Source organism: Sycon ciliatum, chromosome 7 (genome assembly GCF_964019385.1).
Source record: "Sycon ciliatum chromosome 7, ocSycCili1.1, whole genome shotgun sequence".
NCBI lineage: Eukaryota > Metazoa > Porifera > Calcarea > Leucosolenida > Sycettidae > Sycon > Sycon ciliatum.
This window is the reverse complement of record NC_088649.1, coordinates 33,387,795-33,413,140: the sequence shown is the minus strand read 5'-3', so window position 1 is coordinate 33,413,140 and position 25,346 is coordinate 33,387,795. Positions and strand designations below refer to the sequence as shown.

The 25,346-nt window shown below is 47.4% G+C and overlaps 1 protein-coding gene across 1 annotated transcript; it reads left to right on the top strand.

Annotated features, from left to right (window-relative positions):
• Positions 1-13,302: 13,302 nt before the first annotated feature.
• LOC135821868 (uncharacterized) lies at positions 13,303-14,420 on the top strand. Its single transcript, XM_065334867.1, has 2 exons — positions 13,303-13,803; positions 13,940-14,420. Exons 1-2 carry the CDS (start codon positions 13,303-13,305, stop codon positions 14,126-14,128), a joined length of 690 nt encoding a protein of 229 aa, XP_065190939.1. The 3' UTR covers positions 14,129-14,420.
• The last annotated feature ends 10,926 nt before the right edge of the window (positions 14,421-25,346 follow it).

Below are 25,346 nucleotides of genomic sequence, written 5' to 3'. Positions count from 1 at the left end.
CACGACTGGAGCCACTCCAACGGGTGATCACGAAATGATTACGATTCCGGTTGCATCACGTGCCTGAATAGCTCGACGCACGGCTTTGCGCCGTGCATGCTTTGACGATTGGAAACCGGAGCTGTCCAATCGTACATTTACATTTATTTTCCTCTCTCCCCACTCTGCCTTTCTTCTGGCACATGCTAATACGTGGACTTACTGTTGACGTAAACGCGGACGTGCGTATAATAATGATAATAATATGCCAACAATTCTATTAGCCGACTTTCCAATATATTCCAATTTTGCAGCCGATTTTCGAACAATCAGCTGATTTTCGAACAATCAGCTGATTTTGGAGCCAAATCTGGTGTACATGTATTTTGAGCTTATTGAAAAGCTGAATAGGCGAAAACGGGCTGGGGATTCGGGGAAAGCCTACTCCTGTCGGAGCGCTAGCAACTCTATCCAAAGTGAGTTTTGAGCGGATGTGGCGGGTGCAAATGTCCCCGTGCCCCTCATTGGCTGCGCTTCTGACCCCTAAAAACCAGGGAGTAGTAAAATACCGCCTGACCACAAAGGTGGCGGATACAACACTACACCTTCAAGTAGCCGAGCACGTTCTCAAGAGACCCAACACCCGGTGAACACTACCTGGCATAAGTGTACCCAGGACTGAGTAGAACTAGGTGACGAACCCCCCCCCCCCCCCCCCACTGAATACACATAATTTAAAATACAATGTACAGCTACCCCATGATGGAGACTCACCGCTACCAGAACTGTGAGACAATGACAAGAAGTGAAAAGAAGGTATGGCCAAAAAGAACGCACAGTTTCAAGTACGTTCCGAACGTGACAGCCGGAAATCAGCTGATTCACTTCAAGTCGAGTTCTCCTCCTCATTTTAGTTCATCATGCAGTGAGTGTTCAATAGTAAAAAAAGTGCTTTTCTCAAAATCACGTTTTAACCAGATAACATCCCATTTCGCGTACTTTGGCTCAGGTACAAGAGATCTGGTCTAGTTTTCACTCTATCAAGATGTAATGTTTGTAGCAGACAACAAACAACAAGAGGAGTACTCAGTTCAACAAGTTATCTTGATGAAGGATTGGAACACTGAGAATCAGCTCCGCATGACAAAGACAACAAAAATGATGGCAAGCAGCCATCATGGAAAAAATCGTAGTCTTGCGTGAAGCAGGCAGCAAAATATTACGCAGAGAGATATTACATATACACCAGTACACAGTGGTAGTGATACACAGTGGTAGTAATATACAGTGGTAGTATTACACAGGTACGATGCAATCATAGTGAAATGAATGCAGTCTATAACAAGATTGATCGAAAGTCAACGAAATGTGTCATGGTGTGGCAAGTCCTGTTGACTCTCAAAACGCTCTTTTCCACTCATACACATGTGCACCATGACCAAATAAGAACTACAAATTCTCTCAACGACAGTTCACAATTATCAAACAAAATAATTTTACGAAACGAAAAATAACATATACAGGGTCCAAAGTACAAAGGTCAAAGGTCAACACAGTCACTCCTTGGACTGGCTGAAAACGAAGGAACAAATGTCCAGCCGAAACACAAAATCCACACACACACACACACATACACAGATGCAGTAAGCTCTCAAGTATACACACAGACACGCATGTACACATACACACACACACACACACACACACACACACACACACACACACACACACGCGCGCGCGCGCGCAGAAGCATTACCACACATGCATGCACACATACGCACGTGCACTCCAAAGAACATACACAGACGGACTGTATGCCAGGAGGAAGCCATAGACCAACACGAAGCTTTCTTCATCAGGACACAAAATCTGTCTTTCTCTCACCTCCTCATTCATCACTCTCACTATCTCCTTCAGCGTCGTACTCTTCTTCTTCTTCGTCATTCTCCACCTCGTCGTACCAGGGAAGATGCTCATACTTCACATTCAGATCATCTCTGGCCATGGCACTTAGAACCTCATGCAGCCATGGAGACAATAGAGCTCTTTCAGGCATCACCAGCTCCTCCAGAGACGAGCGGCTCTCAGCAGCGGCGGCGAACAGCTTTGCTTCGTCGTCAGCGTCTCGGAAATCATTCCTCGCCATTTCGAGCCTGGAGAGCTTTGGCAGACTGGGCAGCAGGGACGCAAGCACCGGCAGAGCTCCCGACGAAAGGCAGTCGTCGTCCAGGTACAGCTGCTCCAGTCGTCGGCATTGACTCAGCGCACCGCGAACGGTTTCCAGGAAATCTCCAGTTAGCTCATTGCGCTGGAGTGAGAGGTACTCCAAACTCTCGTGTTGCTGTTGAATGATTCGACAGACGATCAGTGCGGAGTTCTGCTTCATCCCAACCTTGTACAGCTCCAGCGCTCTCAGCCTCAGTGCTCCTAACAATGGTGCTAGCTGGGTTAGACCTTCCATATCCAGTACGCAGTCATTGAGATTGACGAACTGGAGATCTGGGCAGCTGCTGCAGATTCTAGTGATGACGTCAAGGTTGACGGCTGGATCGGTGCACTTTTGACCTCCAAGCTCCACTGCCAGCAGCCCCGTACAGCGGTGTGTGTTGCTGTGGACGGTGGCCATAGCATTGCTGCTGAAGAGGTTCTCGGATGTGTAGACTCCTCGCACCAGTGTTGACGTGTTGGATGCGATACACGCTGCGATATTGGCCGTGTGACGATCTGTGAGGTTGTTCCCTCCCAGGTTGATGAGCGTAAGATTGCGTAGTAGAGCCATGCCATCAGCCATGCATGCATAACCAGTATCACCTATACCACAGTAGAACAGCTTGATGCTGGTGATGAACTGGTGGTGGTGACGGATGACTGTGTTGATGGCCTGGCAATCCGCCGGTGTGAGAGGAACGTCGTCGAAATCTACTCCGTACTCCGTGAAGATAGCCTGCATGCTGGTGATGTCTTCGATGCTGGTTTGCTTGGCGTTGGCGTGCTCCGCGAAGACCCGGCAGGCGTAGAGGACTCGTTGTTTTCGTTCCGCGTCACTGATGTTCTCCAGAGTCGCGGATGGCTGGGCTGGCTCGTCGGATGGAGGAACTGGAGGTAGCTTAGACGTGGGAGTGGCAGTGAAACATCGAATGGCCGATCCTTGCGCCTGGTGGGCCATGCAATCGTGTAGCTTCTGCGTACTGGCACTGGGGAAGCGATCCGTCCAGATGGGTAGCAATGAACGAACGAAATCCTTGCAGGTGATTTTGGTAATGGCTGGGTCAATTTCGAGGCGGACCACTTCAGGAGCAGACAATGCCAGATCGATCCTGTCACCCAGCAATTCTTCTGCAAGATGCTCTGCTTCGTCCAGCGAGAGAAAGGAGGACACATGGTCGGCCCAATCCTTGACGTAGTCGTGTGTTGTGAAGAGAAAACACGTCACGTTGTGCCCTTCTGCTCCTGTAGAATGCTGGTCGGTATCCTGTGGCTGTGGCTCAGTAGACGATTTGGACTGCGGATTGAGAATGCCATCGATCAACACATTGACCGACTCGCTGTCCAGCTCTGTGGCCAGTAAGCGCCAAAACATGTTGAGGCTGCCTGTGAATGCTCCGAGTCGCTGCACGAGCCAGGCGACGTCAGCTGCACTGGGAGAGCGGCTAGCGATGTAGCGAGCTGCTAGAGCTTCCTGAAGTGCTAGGTGACTGAAACGCCACTGAGCCCTGGACAGAGGTGATGCCTTGTCGCAGGCGATGAGCATGCCAAGTGTGCGAGCTGCTGATGACAGTGAAAACATCTTGAAATCCGCATCTGTGAAGACGACTTTCCGGCGGATGAGCATGTGAAAAGCGAAGCGGGAGAGATCAAGTAGATTTCCCTGGACGTCGTCGGGAACACCGTCCCAATCGGTGTATTGCTCACCATCGTTGAGCAGCTTTCCTTCTCGCTGATTCAGTAGATGAAGGATTAGCGAGTTGAAGATTGTACCCGGCGTGTTTGGCAGACTGTGCTTGTGTCGGTAGAGGCTGCACGTTGCTTGAGCAAAAAACGGTGTACGCATCATTGTGGCCAGCTGCGGGTTGGTGTGGAGCTCTGCTAGCAAGCTGGTTGCATCTTTCGGAGACAGGACATTGCGAATGTAGTGCTCCAAACCTTGCTTCTCAAAGCCTAGCAGCTCCACACGACGATGGAAGACTATGTTCCGGTTTTGTGTCAGCTTCATGGCTTCTGCTGAATGGCGTGACGTGATGATCAGGTTGATCCCTGGCAATTCTTTGCCACAGATGACGTTGTACATGAATGTGCTGCAATCAGCCAGCTTGATCTCGTCGAGGCCGTCGAGAATAATACAGACAGATTCGGGTTGATTGCAAACAAAATCAATGACTTCAGGCCTGCTCACCTGGCAGTGTGATGCCGTAATTCTGCAAATCCAGCAGCTCAGCGATGCTTGTGATATTGCGCACTTCTGCTAAGCGCAGCTCCAGTGCACGCAGGACAGCGATGCTAGGCCAAATCTGCCCTCTTGCCCATTCAAACGGACCTTTCTTGGTGAAGAGCATGGTTTTGCCTGCTCCAGCCGATGAGAGGGCAATGGCACGGAAAGTGTTTCCACGCATGCGTTGTCGCATGGCTTTCTTGACATTGAGAATCTCGGCAAGTTTCATCTTACGCAGCTTCCTAGCTTCAGAAGCAAATGAATGAGCCAGCCGCTCATTGCCCGCAGTTGTGCCAAGTTTCTCTGCTTCGCGCATCCTGGCATTTAACTTCTGCTTGGACACTACATGGAGGTCAGCATAAAGCTCGTCCATTTGCAAGATTCGTTCCTTCTCTTCATCGGTCTCCTCTATGCAGAACTGCACATTGCTATAGGCAGCACACAGACGTTCACGGTATTTCTTCACGGCATCAGGTAGTGGTTTCTTAGTAGTTTTGCCATGACCTGAGCTGGCAGTTGGACTACTTGCCTGGTCCATACTGCAGCAGCTCAGCAGTAATGAAGACTGCTAATGTTGCTGGCAGGGTCAGACACACAGCGCCCTCACACAAACACTAGCTACACTACAACAGACAACAGTTACTAGTAGAGCAAGCTACACAGATCAGCTACAGGTAGCTGTAATGACACTGTACGATTAGTTGCTGTGGAGAGATTTCCCCTTGCACTTGTGCGCTGTTCATAGCATGTATCAGTACAAGTCATTCATACATACACTTCACTGTACAGACACTGGCAACAGCAGCAGTACCACCTACTACTCTACTGTATGAGTACATGAGAGCCAGTACTAGGGTTTTCCCTTGCTACTGTAACTGCACTGTTATACAGCACTGTGTACTGTAGTGCATTGTGTGTTTGTGTGTGTGCGTTTCTCACTGTCCCATCTACTGTTTCTGAGCACAGGCCTGAGGCAGACAGTGCTTGGCGTCACAATGACGTCTCACTTGTCATGATGAGAATGCACCTGTCATGACAGACCAGCAGATTGTCAGAATGCACGTGTCATGACAGACCAGCAAAGCAGCATACAACTAACTCAAACTCAGACTAAGCAGCCTACACAGTATTAAGTTCATGTATAAAATTACTGAGTGTAGTACAAGCAGCTTGCAGTGTTGCTAGCATCACTGTCTATAGACCTTATTCGATAAACGTCACAATCACGTGAACCGGGGTCCCGGGAACCAGGGAGTGGCAAGAGATCTGCGCTCAGTTCACAGTGGACTCTGTGTGCGAACATAGGAGTAGATAAATACCGGTATTTTACTACTCTTTTGTACAAACTGGGCCTTTCTTGCCACTCGTTTCTCGTACGCGTGCCCTAGCTTATGACAAATCCCTGGAGGCGAGTCCAAAAGTCACGTTATCGAATAAGGTCTATAGAAGCACTGTGTTGTCAGGAGAGTGCCAGTGACAGCAGTAGTACCGGTAGTACTAGCAACATTCCTACACACATACTTCCAAATATAGACTACAGTCGTGATCATGTAGCTTGAAAGCAGTATACAGGTCTAGGGACCCGGCAATATGCCGGCACTAAATCGAGCATTTTAGGGGTGCAAAAATCACACGAGCATAATCGGTGATTTCGTGGGCATAATCGGCTGGTTACTGACATTTGTCGAGTGGATAGTGCGGATGAGGAGGAGGCTGAAAGTGAAAGGGATGAGGAAAGCAAGAAGGTGGTTTCTCTGCTGGACAAGCTGAAACCAGCAAAGCTATCTGAACTTGCTAGAGCCACAAAACAGAAAAAAAAATTTTTTTTTTGTTTCCTTTATGTTTGAGAATGCATCTTTTTGTGTTGGATGCGAAGAAAGATATGGATTTCAAGCGAAAATTTGTGAGAATTTCTGGGAATTATCGGCATGGTTTCAGGCATTATCGGCATGTTTGAAAGAATTGCGAGAAAGCATGATGGGTGATTTTTCGAGCATATTTACCCGGTGCCTGTAACAGGTCCCCCCTCGTTAGTAGATAATCTCTGGGCCATCGAAAAAGTTATCTTATAACGAGACTTATCTTGTAGCAGGACTTGCAGCTAAAGGTGAAATAGGCACCACTTCGTACTTACCGGGGCTACCCTCGATACAACATAAATTATCGATGCTTCAACTCGTTAGAAGATAATTGAAAATCTCCAACATAACTTTTCCTTGGATGCAAAGGATCGTTCATATTCACGAATACATAGACATCATACGTTTCCTCGTTCTGCTTTATCCTACATGTTTTGGCCTTGGTCCTGCATGGTTAATATTATCTTATACTGAGGGTTTGGCACTCCAGGGACCTGGGCAAAGGGTCGTTATAACGGATTTTATGTACTAACGGATTATGTTGTAACCGGACCTGTAAACAGTTGTATAGACCACGTTTCGCCAGGGGATTTCAGATTTCTATTTACTAACGGGGTTTATGCACTAACCGGACTCGTTATAATGAGGGAGGACCTGTATCTAGTACAACTGATTGTCATGATGACTTTCATGAGTTTTTTGTTCTGTTTTTATGCAAGACCACATTCCTACATTGAATGGAGGAGAACAACAAGAACAACAACAGCAAAGAACATACAAAACCCATGCATGTGCTAACAGAGATGTGCAGGTGAGGTGAAGTGCGCTCCCCGACCAATTATGGTCTCGGGATCAAGGCGAACAACACGCACCATAGGGGAAAACAGAAATTTGGTGTAGATGTGTGAGAGGCTAAGAGAGAGAGAGGGGGAGAGGCAGGGAGGGAGGAGAGAGGGAGGGAGGGAGGGAGAGAGGGAGGGAGAGAAGGAGAGAGAGAGAGTTCAACGCTGTTCAATGCATCGCTTGTCAATGGCACTGTCCCCACAGCCTTCAAACTCGCACACGTTATCCCGCTCTTCAAAGATGGGGACCCGTCTTTTGCCACTAACTTCCGTCCAGTGTCCCTACTTCCCATATTGTCAAAACTCTTGGACAAAGTTGTTGTTGTTGTTGTTGTTGTATACTTTATTTATAGTGGAAATCAAAACAGGCAAAATGCCTAATAACATTGGACCCACTGTGAATAACATGTTAAAGGATATTGTGGAAAAAAAAAAAAAAAAAAAAAAAAAGTAGATACAAGAGAAAAAGAGAAAGGAAAAATGACGGAAGGTTGGTTGCAACGAACAGATATCAATCCAGTAAGCATTGGAAAACCTATGTCGCTGATAATATATACTGCAAGGCTTGAGATTTAAAATCCAAATACCTATTTGAACATTTTGCTGCTGGTGGCAATCTATTCCACATAATGGCTCCAGCGTGCGTTAGGCGCTTAGCAGAACGAGCAGTGCTAGCAGGTGGGACCACAAGCAAGTTGCTTTGGCCTCCCCGAGTGCGAGTTGAGGGCACGACAGCAAAAAAGGACTCAAACAGGGTGCTACATGCATCATGCAAACATCGCCAGATGAAACAAAACATATTCAAGTGCACAGAAACCTGTAGATCACATACATGCATTCGATTTAGCAGGGGAGCAGTACTGGTCCACGGTGGCGACTTGCAGACTGCCCGAGCGGCACGTTTGAACAGCCTATGTAGCCGTTGTTCCTGGGCAACTGTCAAATACGGGTAGTAACTAATAGAAGCATACAAAAATTCAGGCAAAACGATAGATCTGAAGTAGGTGAGTCGGCATGGATACGGCAGCGAGGAAGCATGTCGCAGCAGGACAGCAATTTTGCCGGCAACACGACGAGCAACATGGTCCACCATTGTGGTCCAACTCATGTCCGAGTCCAAAGTCGTACAAAAGAAGCTAGCACAGTTTCTGGACATATCTGGTACCCTCCCCACGACTCAGTTTGCATTCCGCGCAGGCCACTCAACGGAGGATGCCCTGGTGCTTATGCTAAATCGTATTCTTATTGCACGGGACAATCGTTTGTGTACTGGCATTATGCCTTCTAGATAATTTTGTCAAAGGTATTCGCCAAGGTTCGTCATGAACGGCTACTCCAGGACCTATTCGATATCGGCATAACAGGGACAGCCCTAAAGTGGTTTTCCGCCTATCTGTCGGGCCGTACTCAGTGTATCTGTATTGGACGGGATCAGAGTGCCATTTCTGAACCATCCTGTGGCGTGCCACAAGGTTCTGTTCTAGGACCGATCCTTTTCAGTATCTACACCCGGCGTCCCGCGAAGTTCCAACCATAGCTAATCAGTCTTCATCGGTTCAATTTGCCGATGACATGATCATCGCGCTGATCAGGAGCAGCATATCCCTCGACACGTTGTCCGCTACGCTATCGGCCTCTGTTTCTGCACTTGCTGACTGGTTGCAGACCCGTGGTCTCATTTTGAATGCAGCCAAGAGCCAAGTGATCCCTGTATACCCCAACAGGCAGCCTCAGCAGCCCCAGCACACGATCAATGTAAAGTTAAAACTGTCATGAAAAGCCGATTCCTGTCGTTACTGCGGCCAGGTATCTTGGAGTGCTCCTCGACTCGGATCTGTCATGGACGCCCCATGTTGATCGCTGCACCGCTCGACTGGCCCAGAGGATCGGAGCACTATGGAGGTTGCGTCGCTGCTTGACTCATCAGAGCCGAGTTCTCTACTTTTAAAGCGATCAAGTCGAGCGAGCTGCAACTCCCGGTGCCGAAAGGCGGGCTAACGCCCCACATGGCTACTTCGCCTTGTCTAACCCCCAAGACGAATGATAGTAGCCCACTGGCCGAAATTAAAAAAAAAGCGATCATCATGTCTGACCTGATGTACGGATCCAATGCGTTTTCCCCACTTCTTAGTTCTTACTACCAACCATTTGGATCGGCTACAAGTCATGCAGAATCGGGCGGCAAGGGCGGTTTTCGGACTCTCGCATCACACCTCCGCGCGCACCTACAGAGTATCCGAGAAATTCAGGAAGAAGTTCATCGTTCTTGTCTGGAGGCCTCGGTATGGGCACGCAAGTTCTGATCTGCAAGCCCTCCTAGTTCCTTCGTCAGCTGGCCCAACTAGGTTGCACTCCACCATGGGTCTGCGCCAACCGCCAGTTTGCACCAGGTTCGGCAAGGGTTGCCTCGCCTTCCGGGGCGCCCAGCTAGCAGCTGTGGAACACCTTACCCAGCGATATACGTGCCATCTCCACGCTCCGCCAGTTCCGCGCCAGCATGATCCCGCACACCCTTAGTACCTAGAGTACCTAGAGTACCAAATGTCCTGTTTGATGATCAGCTGACTTAGTTTTTCTCCACCTCTATCCTAATTACATCCCTCCCCAATTTCATTAATTATTACTGCTTTCTATCTGCATTCGCCTCCTTTTCATTGGGCAGATCTAGGGACCGGCGGATTCTGCTCGTAAAGGTGGCAGATTCTGCTCGAAAAGGTGGCAGGTTCTGCTTGAAAAGCAGTGAAAGTGGCAGAGCCATACAAACCTTATGGCGGGCAATTTGAAGACTTCAACGAGGTCATTTTTTCTTTTGCAAAATAATCCAGCATTCATGCAATGCATTTCAGGTTCGACAAGGCCAAGGCCAGGCATGAGATATGGCTTGGGGCAAGATTTCTGCTGTGGACGTGTTAGCTATTTGAGCATTGGACACTGTCACAGGGCTGAATGTCTCGGATAAATCATACTCCAGGTCAGGACCGAGACGCGCACCTTTCTTGCCATAACATGTCATTAGTACTTACCAAGAACTGGCAAGAAGGTTGAGTCTTGCTCCCCCAACCGGGAGCATGGCGTCCATTGACTTCGGAATTTTGGATAGTGAAGGCTTGGAGTCACTGGCAAAGGCCAATAACGTCAAATGGGCCGGCCTGAGCCGAGTGCAATTGGTAGGCGCCCTGAGGGGAAAGTTGCAACCACTGGACGATCAGATCGACACACACAGGGTCACAAAGCAGGCAGGAGGATGTGAATGTACCAGTACTGATGCTACTGCGCTAACGAAGATGATGGTTGACCTGATGGAGACGGTCCGAAACCTGGTAGCAGAAGTTTCCGACCTACGAAAAATCTCTCTCGAAAAGGAGAAAGGAAAAGATGCCGCCATTGCAGAACTCAGGGAGGAGCTTCGCGCCCTGACACAACACCACCAGCCCATCGATGTCTCTAATCGCGCCCACGACAGCCTCCAGGATGAGTACTCGTACCGAGCAGCTACAAACATTCCCGCCACGGGTGTACCAGTACCCGCATCTGCACCAACAGGGCTTGAATCCGCAGCTCCGGGCGAGACGTACGCTAGTCGTACCCTCTCTACACCACGAACAAGCAACGCCAGTCGTACTACTGACAAGCCTGTCAGTACCAAATACGACTGGTCGATCGTACGTGAAGCCGCCAACCGCCACAGGAAGCCCGCAGATCTGCGTGGAGGTAAGAAAATAGCACGCAGAGTTTTATCACATATCAGGTGACCGTTTCCTAGGAATGGGCCAATCACTGCCCTTCCTTGGCGGGTGATATAGGCCGATATCACCCCTGCTGCTCCATATCACACCCGGCTGCGTACCTAGTAGTAGTACAGTACCCATTGGTACTCACATACTCGAATGCGTACTGTAGCTGAAACTGCATATTTAGGATTTCACTGCCGTCGCCACCCCCCCCCCCCCCCAGGCCCTCCTTCGGCCAGCTGGCTTGGGATTGTGGGAGGGGGTCTATGTGGAGGGGCTAGTGACAACAATGAATTCCTTACATATGCAATTCCATCTATAGTACGCATCCAAGTTGACCTACCATGAAGAATGACAAGGCCGAGGGTAAGCACAAACAGAAACTTACCATTCTTCTTCTAAAGCTTGTCCTTATCGTGTCCTCGTGAGAAAAATGGATAGCTTTGATTTTGCGTTTATGAAGGTGACTTGGAAGATCAAGAGCTTTTAGAGGCTGCTGCAAATTATTTCAATTTTTTATCACCCAGCGAACTAGCCGAAGTGTCTGATTTTTCTTTACCATCAACCGCAACTGCAACTTTGTCGAATGGCGAAGTACTGGAAAAGACCACCACGGAAAAAAACGTGTAACATCCGAGCCAAGTATTGTAGAAGAAACGTCTCAACGATTTGTGCAAGTGTCGGAGGATGAGACCGACAGAATCCGAGAAAGCCGTGTTTCAACCAACACGAAGCGAGCCACCAACGTGTCTCGGATGTTTGGTGTACAGTCTATAAGAAAAAATGTGATCTGAAAACCATCTCAGCTACCAACCTTGCCTCAATCCTAAAGCATGCGTATATGGAAATTAGGCAGATCAACAAGCTTTCGTACTCCAAGAACAGTTTGCTGCAATTCCGCAGTGCTATTCACCGCCAGCTACACAAGACCTCAAGCGTAACATTATAATAATAATCACTTTATTAGGATGACTCAAAGGCAAATCGGGCGCCTATCGAGGGGTTCACCGGGTTGAATGGTTGTGGTATGACAAAGAAAAGAGGTAACCATTGTGTGTGTGTGTGGGGGGGGGGGGGGGGGGGGAGGAGGGGAGTTTCGAACTATGCACAGTGAAGGGATAATTGTATGTACATAACCAAGGAAAGGGTATACCGGACAAAGACTGGAAAAACAACCCCGAGCATCTCACCAACTAGTACCTTGTCTGGTTCGTCATCACATAATAATTATAACTTCTGTCTCAGGGGCTCAGAAATACAAGCGCCTAACAGCTTACTTGCAGCCTAGCGAGCAAGATAAGATTGCTACAGCTCGCCTGCTCGATGCGGAGGTTGATAAAGCTCTGCAGGAGTCAACTCCGGCTGAATTGGAAGCCTTGGAAAGGCCACAAGTACCACCAGCCTCGCCAGCCTCATCGTGTGTCACTTCGGAGAACAGCGCAAAGTCCATCTTCTCCGGAAACTTTGCAGGCGCTGTTCACACCACGTTCATGATGTCATAGCCTGTGAGCAGCGCTAATTCTCAGATACAGTGCAGTATATTGCTTCATTTTCATCATCTTCTCTTCTATCTCTATTTCCTGGGACTCTTTTACTTGTACATTTATATCCTTTCACTTCTGCTTAGACTTCAATTAAAACAATTCGAAGCTTTGAATATTTCTGTCCCGCGAATGATGTGTCAGACGGGTAAATGGGTGTGGCATCGGAGAGGGTCTCCACACAATGTGATGTCCTATTCAGTTCACAGGGTCAAATCTACTACCGGTACATGTACAGTAGTGGGTAGTACTACATGTACAATTGTAGTATCATGTTTATGTTTATGGACTCGATGTACACATGTAGCATGTGATAAGCAGGATATGACGGTCGTACGTGTTAGGTTCGTAGGGTCATATGTGATAAGTAGAATATCACCCTCGTAGCTCGGGTGATACCGTACCCCTCATATCAATCCCTTCTGCTTCGCAGTCGGGATTGATATTCGCCGGTATCACCCTCGTACTCATGAGATATTCTTTACGTATTCGTTGGGGGCATCAATATCAACTGCAGTGCTGATGATCTTGTTGCGTACTGTAGAAAGAAGAATGTGGAAGTTACTAGAGACCTTTCGCTAACGATTTTCGTACACCATTTTCGTAGTGCGGGAACGAGGTTACGAAGATCTTACGGAAGTTCGTCTGATCTGGACGGAAAAAGCCACTTTCAACGAATATTGCTTTCGTTCTTGTTTGGCGGGATTTGTTTCAGATTTTTCAGACTTTTCCCTCTACTCTTTCTCTTATCCCTAACCGTAAACGTGTCAGTGTACTATGGCTTCAAATTTACCTGCACCTGTTCCTCCGACACCTATTACACCGGATAGGCAACGGATAGTTTGGGACTCAGGCATGGACTTGGTCCTGCTCAGACAGATTCGTGGATCAGGAAATCCTTTTGTCCGTGGTTCGTCGGTAATGGATGATGTCGTGGATGAACTATCCTCACAAGACCGGCGATTCGGCAATTTAAAAAAGAAAGGCGCTTCAGATAGGCTGCACCTGCTGATGTCGAAGCAGAAATCCAAAGATAGCAAAAGCAAATCGGCCTCTGGTATTGTAGAGGACTTCTCCGAAGCAGACGTGCTTCTAACCGAGCTACAGGAGCTGAAGGCCGAGAAGGAGCAAGCCGCAGTGGCAGTGGTGACAGCCAAGCATGCGGAAAAGGCTGTGGCCGAGCAGATGCGAGCCGATGCTTGTAGGACCCTTTCGGAGAAATCTTCAGCGGAAGACCGGCCCCAGAAAACCAAGCGGAGCAGCACGTACGATCAAGCGGATCCTATTATTACGTACCTCGAGAAGAAAAATGATGCTCTTCTCAAGATTGAGGAGAGAAAAGTGTATTTGGAGGAGGAGAAGTTTGCTGCTTCTCATGGTGCAAATGCAGTCGCACTGGAGGAGCGAAGACTCGCGCTGCAGGTATGACCCATTTTTACTTTCATGCTGTATAGAATAAATTTCAAGAGAAAATGCTTCAAATTGTTCATGTGTTCAATTGTTTTTTTGTTTATTGAATTTTCTGATTTCTGTTGGTGATTCTGTTCATGTTACCCAGGAGAGGGAGATGGCCCTGAAGGAAGAGGCTCAACGGGACGAGCTTGCGTCAAAAAAGAAAAAGGAACAAGAAGAGAGCAAGAAAGCAGAAGATGACCGTCAAGATCGCAAGCAAAAGGCAGAACAGGACCGCGAGGAACGCAGTATGTTTCTGCAGCTAATGGCAGCCACTGTCAAAAAAATGCAATAGCTTTTTCACTTCTTCACGAAGGAACAGCCCTTGCTTTGTAGCTTATCCACTAGTCCCGCTTTCACCCAGCACTTCACAGTTGTATACCTGTAACCATTCCAATGTTAACGTCATTCTAACCAGTGTTATCAATGCCTTTTGACCAATTTCACCATGGAATTTCATTGAACAGATATAACAGAGTCTTCACCATTCCATAATTGAATGAATGACTAAACGTAGTCTGTTTTTAAAACTGCTAAGTAGAGGGAATATCCACAGCCAAGATGTTTACAGTTCTTTCATGGTCTAAGTGTTTGTTGTAAAATGGAGAGATGGCACAGCAACAGAATGATGTAGTGCTGACATCATTGTAGATACTCTGCTAAGGTAGGTGGAGATAAGTTGAAATACTTTGATGTCTTGTTGCCTTCTCGGCAGATGGTACGGCAATTTGTGAGGAGTGCAGACACCTTGTAGTAGGCAGCAACGGGCTGAAGCATGATCTTCTGCTGCTTCTTGAAATCATTGAACGCCCACTGTGCAACGACATCACCAAAGCTCCATTCCACCACCATACGTGCAGAATTCATAGCTGTATTGAATTCCTGTTGCTCAGCTGTTAACGCAGCTCCTTGATAGCCCTTCATAAGAAACGGCGACAGTGGGTATGCGGGATCTCCATACAGTGCACATGGCTGACCATTTGGTTTCCTGGCAAACTGTTGCAGCCTAGGCAGCAAACCACTTTCCAAGAGAACACCTGAATCATGCCGTCTGCCTTCAACGGGACCAAATAAATGGCAAATCAAGCCATCTGGTGTGACACAGGACTGGTATTTGAGGGCATGAACCCGTTTATGTCCATTGTAGAACATGCGCTGGTGAATAGACGGCTTGCAAACACTCCTAACTGTGCCATCAATGAAGCCCCATACATCCAGTGGCACACTTGTCTTTCGTCGGACTGCCTGGCAATACTTGGCAAATCTGGCAGGTGTCAGGAACTGGTGGGTAAACGGATCAGTCAACAAACCATCCCAATTCCTGAAAATCCATTGCAGGGTGATATTGAACACGATGCTCAGTGATGGTTTGGACCTCCCAAATTCTTCGCACATATCACCAAGAGTGTTAGGATACGAAAGACGCCTCAAAACCACCAGCAGCCCTTCCAATCCTGTCCAACAGTGTCGTGACGGAGCACGAAACCTCGCTGGGAGGCTGAGCCGTTCAAGCAACTCCATAACCTGTGCTTTCGTGAAGCGATATCTGCGAGAACATGTCTCCTCATCAATTTTTTCAAAGTTTAATCGATTACCCACATGCTGAGGGAGATTCGCACAGGTATCTTCAGTTATGCAATGGATGAGAAGTAGGAGCTCCTCTTCATCCAACATTCCATTCTCGTGCTCAAGAAGGAACAGAGATAAAAGCATTTTGAATTTTTGATGATTGAGTCAGATCCTGGCTATAGCATACAATTACAGACCGGTCGTAGCTTGAGTGATCATGGAGTGGAGATAGGAGGAAATCAAAAAACCAGCGTGGGGAATAGAAGGGTGCAAAGTTCAGGTCATGAACTGCGCACCGCCGGTGAGAAATATGTTGCTACGACAACAACGCAACGAAATGTGGACATGCGAGCGAAACGAAAAATTTACGAAACTTCGGTACGTAATCCAGACCAAAGGAAAATTAACGAAAATCGTTAGCGAAAGGTCCGTACTGGCTGTAGACTGATCCCCTCCAGAACAGTGTACGGCACGTTGTACGCATATCTGACAGTTGCTGAGCATGACGAAAGAAATGTTCTGGAAAACGATTTCTGGCCCGAGCATGTAACAGCACGAGAATGGAAGTTCAAGAACCCACCCCTCCCCAAGAAATCATAAACTGAGATGTTGAATCCACACGCACCCATCTTTTTTCCCACATCACCACACGCTTTTACTCTTAACCCAAATGCAGCCCCGTTCTCTCCCGGCCGACAATCGCAAGTGACCGCACTGAACCCTCTTGCTCCACCATTCCAACCGTCCCCTTTGACTTTCAACTTTTCACCTTGTATTCCTGATATGAAGTCTCCGTCGAGTATCAGGATCTGCACAGTTAACGCCTGCAGCTGGCTGAAGCGGGCTGATGAGATTAAAAACTTATTCTGCACATCTCAACTAGATATCTTGGGCATAACTGAAACCTGGTTGACTCCTGATATCACAAGTTCAATATTAACACCGTCAGCTGAATACAAAATTATCCGGCATGACCGTCACAACAATACCGTGCGACGTGGAGGTGGAGTGGCATTCCTCCTCCACCCTTCCATTTCCCATACTACCAAACATCGTCCAGATCTTCAGCCTGCTGATCCAACCATTGAAATTGTGTGCATAGAACTAGAGCATCGCCCCAACTCCACGTTTGTGTTCTGTTGTTACCGTCCTCCTTGGCAGCCACCTGATCAGTTCTGCAGCGCACTCCGGACCTGCATTCAATCAATATCTTGTCCTCAAGCTTCCATATTTGTCATTGGCGACTTTAACGCTCGCCTCTCGAAATGGCTAGCATCCGATCCTGATACACCTGCTGGTACATGCATGTATGACACCCTGGATGATCTGGGCTTATCGCAACTTGTGGATCAACAGCCTACCCGCTACTCCGCAAGTGGTAAGAGTTCATCACTACTCGACCTAGTTATCACTAATGCTCCAATAGCAGTCTCCCATCTCACCATCCTCCCACCGGTATCTGATCACTGTCCTGTAGTTTTCGATGTCGTCCACAACCGATCAGCAGGCTCCACAGCCCAAATATCTTCTGCACAAAACACCTGGCTCGACTTTGCCCACACGGACTGGCAAGCATTTAACAACCACGTGTGGCAACTACCCTTGCTAGATGCCGTCCAAAATGCGCAAACAGTTGATGAGGCCTGGTCATTGTGGCGCACAGCGCTGGAAGACTCTGTATCGTTGTTTGTTCCCGTTGTCCGGAGAAGCACATTTCCATCGAACAAGCCTTGGTACTCTGCTGTTCACCATCGTCAGAGGCGGCTTCGGGATCGCCTCTTCGCCAAGGCCAAACGTCTCGGCTCTACAGATAGTTGGATAGCGTATAGACTCTCACGTAACTGTCTTACTTCCTTGCTCCGGAAGGCGAAACGCCATTATCACGAGAGGATGGCGAGAGACATGACTCAGCATCATGGAACCCGTACATGGTGGCGCAAAGCAAAGATCCTTTGTAATGTGAATCGCCCGTCTCCGGTTATCCCTGACCTCTACCATGACAACCAAGCCTACCCAGCCACGAGTAATACGGAAAAGACGAATCTCCTAGCCAAAGTGTTTGCGAGCTACAGCCAGGCGCCACTGCTAACACCTGACCTGCACTCAGCTGGTATTTTAACACCCACGTCCACTGTGAAGTTCTCCATACAACCATTCTCTGTGCAGTCCGTATTTGACACGCTCTCCAGACTTCCCATTCAACGTAAAACCGCTGGACTGCTGAACAATCGCATCCTCCGTGAAACAGCTGAGGTCAAGTCACAGTCTCTTTCCGCCCTTTTCAACCGCTGCTTGCTGTCCAGTACTCAGCCCAGGCAGTGGAAATCTGCCGTTGTTGTACCTGTGTTCAAGGGAAAAGGTAATCCTTCTCACCCAGTCAATTACCGTCCTATATCGCTGTTAAATGCAGTTGCCAAATTGTATGAGTCTATGATTAGCCGTCAGTTTTACTCGTTTGTTGAGAGCCATAAAATTATCAGTTCCAGCCAGTTTGGCTTTTGTCGAAAGAGGTCAACAGTTGACCAATTGGTACAGCTTACCTCAATTGTTTCGCGTGCATTTGACTCTAAGTCTTCTTGTGACCAGCTGTTCCTTGATTTTTCTAAGCCCTTTGACAGAGTTAGTCATCATTTAGTTATTCAATCTGTTTCAGGTTGGTGTTCTCTTTCTGCCTGTTCTTGGGTGAAGGACTTCATCAGTGATCGTAGTATTTGCGTTCGCATTGGCCAAACTCTTTCTGACCCTTTGCCCATCACCGCTGGCGTACCCCAAGGTTCCCATCTCGGCCCGCTTCTTTTTAACCTGTGCATCAACTCCTTTCCTGATGCCCCTGCTTCTAGTACCCTATCCCTTTTTGCTGATGACTCTAATTTAATTCTTGTTTCTCCAGCAAACACCTCATTTCCTATCCATCATGCATTGCTCCAGACTGACATTGATAAGTGTTGTCAATGGTCATCAGCTACTGCCATGACGTTTAACACCAGTAAATGCGTCCACCTACCCTTTCAAAAATATGCATTAGCCCCCGGCCCGTCATCCCCCTTGACAATGAACGGTGTGCCTATTCAGAAAGGTGATAGCCACTGTCATCTCGGCGTGACTATCACTCCTTCACTAAATTTTTCTGACCATATAAAATCTATCACCCATAAGTTTCGCAGTCGTGTTTTTCTGTTGCGCCATATGGCCCATTTCCTTTCTGCTTCAACCGTGAATTTGCTCTACAAGTGTTACGTACGACCACTGTTAGAATACGCAGTCCCTGTCTGGTCATTCGCCGTATCCCATTCAGATTCGCTTACGTTAGACCGACTGCAAGCCGTTGCTGCTCGTTCATATCTGCTTTGTAAGACCCGGCACCCTCCTGAGTGGGAAACCCCGAAGCAGATTCTTAATCGTACTTGTGACTGGTCAACCCTGAAGTGGCGTCGTCAGATTCTGTCCTTGCTGTATTTTCATCATGTCTTTTACCAGTTTCCGTCTTTGCTAATTCGTTTCAAATTCAATGTATCCCTTAGTTGTCGTCACCCGTCCTCTATAGTTTTACCTCGTTCTGGAGCCCATTTCCTTAAATCCCCTCTCTTCAGTTTATCTGTGGAATGGAACAAACTTCCAGAACACATCCGCTGCGTTCAGTCCTCTGTCAACTTTCGCATTGCTCTAAAGGCTCATTACTCACAGCATAGATATTCTCTGACTGGAATTCCGAACTTTTCCGTTTGAGAATTTTTTTTCCTTGAAATTAATCCTTGCTGGGGTTTTTTTCATCTAAATGTCCCGCTATTATCTGCAGAGGTGATTTCTTCCCTCGTCGATTTCTTTCCTGCTTTTATACCTCGATATTTAGGTACTTGTTTCCTTCTTCCCATGCTTCATCTTCCACTCTCCTCTCCCCCATTTCCCCATTTTTCTTGCGATATTTATGTGGGAGACTTCCGTGATAAGCATCCATTTTGCTTTTGGAGAATCCTTTTAAATAAATACAATACAATACAAAAATCCTTTGACAGTTATCATCTACTCCCGCCTCTCGTGAACATGGAAATCTGGTCTCGCACGTCTAGCGGCGTCGGGCCCCAGGGTGCTGGCCATCCAGCCGTGGGTACACACAATCATAATTGCATCAAGTAGTTAGTTATGCGCTGCAGCGCGCTGGTCGCATCGGATCAACATGTACATAATAATATGCAGTGCAGAGTTCATACACTGCAAACACCCGTGACTAGCACTGCATGCAACGACGTCGTTCTGTACGCGCTGAGGGCGCCGACCCAGGTCATTCGAAAGGATTTCCATGTCCACGACACTCGACAGTACTTCCATCACAAATTCAACTACTCGTCATGTACATGTACTATGATTGGCAAATTTGCTAATCATACATGAAATTAATAATTTTGTTGCATCACCGGATTCCTAAGAACATCCTCAGCACTAGCGACTAGCGTGTTGTGCTCAGCGGTACGCTACGTAGCAACAGGTCGGGGAATAGGCTAACGGTGGAGTGCTCGTGTCAGAAAGCAACCAGCGCAGCGCAGCATCTAACAATTACATGGCGTATATCGAGAGGAGGATGATGGTGTGCCAGGTGGTCGGGTGACAGGTAGGACCAATGAATTACTACATGTATTACAAATAAATTACTACATGTATTACAAATAAATTACTACATGTATTACAAATAAATTACAACATGTATTACAAATAAATTACTACATGTATTACAAATAAATAACTACATGTATTACAAAAAATTACTACATGTATGACAAATAAATTACTACATGTATTACAAATAAATTACTACATGTATTACAAATAAATTACTGCATGTATTACAAATAAATTACTACATGTATTACAAAAAATTACTACATGTATGACAAATAAATTACTACATGTATTACAAATAAATTACTACATGTATTACAAATAAATTACTACATGTATTACAAATATATTACTACATGTATTACAAATAAATTACTACATGTATTACAAATAAATTACTGCATGTATTACAAATAAATTGCTACAATCATGTAATACGTGATTGTAGTAGCTGTAGTCCACATCACGTAATAGCCTTATCACACCACGGTTCGTGCTCACGATTGCACGATACCATGGTTGTACGATGCGCGGCAAGACACTTCACACGACGACTAGCTTTGCAGACACAGCGCATACAGCAAAGACATGATTGTAAGGCAGTTCATGAATTGCAGACACAGCGCATACAAGCCAGTTCGTGAAAACGCGAAATTGAAAACGCACAGCCAGGGGGGCAGGGTGTTGCTTGCTACAATCTCGCGGGCTACGGGTCTACGACTCAGATTTCAAATAAATCGATGATCACCCTGGTAATCTTGCCGCACAGCGGAGAATCCGTGACATTCTAACGTAGTGTGAAAGGGCTATTATGGAGGGATCACCCTGGTAATCTTGTCGCACAGCCGAGAATCCGTGACATTCTGCCGTCGTGTGAAAGGGCTATTAGGAGGGGTCACCCTGGTAATCTTGTCGCACAGCCGAGAATCCGTGACATTCTGCCGTTGTGTGAAAGGGCTATTAGGGAGGGGTCACCCTGGTAATCTTGTCGCACAGCCGGGAATCCGTGACATTCTCCCGTCGTGTGAAAGGGCTATTATGGAGGGGTCACCCTGGTAATCGTGTCCACAGCCGAGAATCCGTGACATTCTGCCGTCGTGTGAAAGGGCTATTAGGGAGGGGTCACCCTGGTAATCTTGTCGCACAGCCGGGAATCCGTGACATTCTCCCGTCGTGTGAAAGGGCTATTATGGAGGGTCACCCTGGTAATCTTGTCACACAGCCGAGAATCCGTGACATTCTACCGTCGTGTGAAAGGGCTATTATGGAGGGGTCACCCTGGTAATCTTGTCGCACAGCCGAGAATCCATGACATTCTCCCGTCGCGTGAAGGGGCTATTATGGAGGGGTCACCCTGGTAATCTTGTCGCACAGCCGAGAATCCGTGACATTCTCCCGTCGCGTGAAAGGGCTATTATGGAGGGGTCACCCTGGTAATCTTGTCGCACAGCCGAGAATCCGTGACATTCTCCCGTCGCGTGAAAGGGCTATTATGGAGGGGTCACCCTGGTAATCTTGTCGCACAGCCGAGAATCCGTGACATTCTCCCGTCGCGTGAAAGGAAAAAACAATTATCCAAAGACATACATATACATGTACGGTGTTTCCTCCGAAAACTAAAAAACTTTCAGGAATTTTTTAAAATCCACATACTTAAAAGTTCAATTTTGATACATGTATTCTCATTCATCATTTCGTAATGTCCACTTCACTTATACTATTAACCGCCTTAAAGGGGAAGTGCATCGATTTTTCAAGTAGGGCTCAGATGAAAGACAATTGGATATCGGTTCCGATGGTATATCTCTCGCTTGCGTACGGCAAGGGAAACTTGCCATATCGCCGATTTCCTGATCCCGTTTCCATGGCGACTACAGGTGATGACGCACATTCTGCTTAGCTCCGTGAGAGAGAAGGTCGATCACTGAAGAATTGTGTCATTTTCAGTTGTCTTCTTGTATTCACGAAGTGAAAGAAGTGCTGTGTTCAAGGCTGTTAGTGCCGTGAACTGTTTATTAGTAGTCCTCTCCGCTGTGTACTGGGACGTGACACCGACAGGGGAAAGCTGGGAGTGCGAAGACGTTAGCTGGCAAGCGAAAATCGTGACGAACCAAGTGCTGAAATCTTGGTTGGGACAAATCAAACGTTCAGCATTTACCTCAACCAAGGACCATGCCGTTTGCTCTTTCCACTTCCTGAAGATGGATGCGCTGCCTGCTGGAGACTCTCCTATCTCTCGTAACATCTTCTGAAGCCAGGTGAGACGACGAGTAGCGGAGATTACCGAACGAAATAATGTCGTATGTTTTGAAATTTTTGCTGAACATTTCTCAGGAGAGATGGCGAATACCAAGCATCTTCTTCAGTCTAGAGAAACCATTTCGTAGGCTACATTCCGCCTAGGGAAATGCAGGAGATGGCCTGGCTGGGGAGGACACACTTCAGTTATGCAATGGATGAGAAGTAGGAGCTCCTCTTCATCCAACATTCCATTCTCGTGCTCAAGAAGGAACAGAGATAAAAGCATTTTGAATTTTTGATGATTGAGTCAGATCCTGGCTATAGCATACAATTACAGACCGGTCGTAGCTTGAGTGATCATGGAGTGGAGATAGGAGGAAATCAAAAAACCAGCGTGGGGAATAGAAGGGTGCAAAGTTCAGGTCATGAACTGCGCACCGCCGGTGAGAAATATGTTGCTACGACAACAACGCAACGAAATGTGGACATGCGAGCGAAACGAAAAATTTACGAAACTTCGGTACGTAATCCAGACCAAAGGAAAATTAACGAAAATCGTTAGCGAAAGGTCCGTACTGGCTGTAGACTGATCCCCTCCAGAACAGTGTACGGCACGTTGTACGCATATCTGACAGTTGCTGAGCATGACGAAAGAAATGTTCTGGAAAACGATTTCTGGCTCGAGCATGTAACAGCACGAGAATGGAAGTTCAAGAACCCACCCCTCCCCAAGAAATCATAAACTGAGATGTTGAATCCACACGCACCCATCTTTTTTCCCACATCACCACACGCTTTTACTCTTAACCCAAATGCAGCCCCGTTCTCTCCCGGCCGACAATCGCAAGTGACCGCACTGAACCCTCTTGCTCCACCATTCCAACCGTCCCCTTTGACTTTCAACTTTTCACCTTGTATTCCTGATATGAAGTCTCCGTCGAGTATCAGGATCTGCACAGTTAACGCCTGCAGCTGGCTGAAGCGGGCTGATGAGATTAAAAACTTATTCTGCACATCTCAACTAGATATCTTGGGCATAACTGAAACCTGGTTGACTCCTGATATCACAAGTTCAATATTAACACCGTCAGCTGAATACAAAATTATCCGGCATGACCGTCACAACAATACCGTGCGACGTGGAGGTGGAGTGGCATTCCTCCTCCACCCTTCCATTTCCCATACTACCAAACATCGTCCAGATCTTCAGCCTGCTGATCCAACCATTGAAATTGTGTGCATAGAACTAGAGCATCGCCCCAACTCCACGTTTGTGTTTCTGTTGTTACCGTCTCCTTGGCAGCCACCTGATCAGTTCTGCAGCGCACTCCGGACCTGCATTCAATCAATATCTTGTCCTCAAGCTTCCATATTTGTCATTGGCGACTTTAACGCTCGCCTCTCGAAATGGCTAGCATCCGATCCTGATACACCTGCTGGTACATGCATGTATGACACCCTGGATGATCTGGGCTTATCGCAACTTGTGGATCAACAGCCTACCCGCTACTCCGCAAGTGGTAAGAGTTCATCACTACTCGACCTAGTTATCACTAATGCTCCAATAGCAGTCTCCCATCTCACCATCCTCCCACCGGTATCTGATCACTGTCCTGTAGTTTTCCGATGTCGTCCACAACCGATCAGCAGGCTCCACAGCCCAAATATCTTCTGCACAAAACACCTGGCTCGACTTTGCCCACACGGACTGGCAAGCATTTAACAACCACGTGTGGCAACTACCCTTGCTAGATGCCGTCCAAAATGCGCAAACAGTTGATGAGGCCTGGTCATTGTGGCGCACAGCGCTGGAAGACTCTGTATCGTTGTTTGTTCCCGTTGTCCGGAGAAGCACATTTCCATCGAACAAGCCTTGGTACTCTGCTGTTCACCATCGTCAGAGGCGGCTTCGGGATCGCCTCTTCGCCAAGGCCAAACGTCTCGGCTCTACAGATAGTTGGATAGCGTATAGACTCTCACGTAACTGTCTTACTTCCTTGGCTCCGGAAGGCGAAACGCCATTATCACGAGAGGATGGCGAGAGACATGACTCAGCATCATGGAACCCGTACATGGTGGCGCAAAGCAAAGATCCTTTGTAATGTGAATCGCCCGTCTCCGGTTATCCCTGACCTCTACCATGACAACCAAGCCTACCCAGCCACGAGTAATACGGAAAAGACGAATCTCCTAGCCAAAGTGTTTGCGAGCTACAGCCAGGCGCCACTGCTAACACCTGACCTGCACTCAGCTGGTATTTTAACACCCACGTCCACTGTGAAGTTCTCCATACAACCATTCTCTGTGCAGTCCGTATTTGACACGCTCTCCAGACTTCCCATTCAACGTAAAACCGCTGGACTGCTGAACAATCGCATCCTCCGTGAAACAGCTGAGGTCAAGTCACAGTCTCTTTCCGCCCTTTTCAACCGCTGCTTGCTGTCCAGTACTCAGCCCAGGCAGTGGAAATCTGCCGTTGTTGTACCTGTGTTCAAGGGAAAAGGTAATCCTTCTCACCCAGTCAATTACCGTCCTATATCGCTGTTAAATGCAGTTGCCAAATTGTATGAGTCTATGATTAGCCGTCAGTTTTACTCGTTTGTTGAGAGCCATAAAATTATCAGTTCCAGCCAGTTTGGCTTTTGTCGAAAGAGGTCAACAGTTGACCAATTGGTACAGCTTACCTCAATTGTTTCGCGTGCATTTGACTCTAAGTCTTCTTGTGACCAGCTGTTCCTTGATTTTTCTAAGGCCTTTGACAGAGTTAGTCATCATTTAGTTATTCAATCTGTTTCAGGTTGGTGTTCTCTTTCTGCCTGTTCTTGGGTGAAGGACTTCATCAGTGATCGTAGTATTTGCGTTCGCATTGGCCAAACTCTTTCTGACCCTTTGCCCATCACCGCTGGCGTACCCCAAGGTTCCCATCTCGGCCCGCTTCTTTTTAACCTGTGCATCAACTCCTTTCCTGATGCCCCTGCTTCTAGTACCCTATCCCTTTTTGCTGATGACTCTAATTTAATTCTTGTTTCTCCAGCAAACACCTCATTTCCTATCCATCATGCATTGCTCCAGACTGACATTGATAAGTG

Excerpts from the sequence above, each read along its gene's own strand:
- LOC135821868 (XM_065334867.1), top strand. The coding sequence starts at position 13,303 with ATGGATGATGTCGTGGATGAACTATCCTCACAAGACCGGCGATTCGGC. Across the intron at positions 13,804-13,939 it reads AGCGAAGACTCGCGCTGCAG|GAGAGGGAGATGGCCCTGAA; the intron begins GTATGACCCATT and ends CATGTTACCCAG.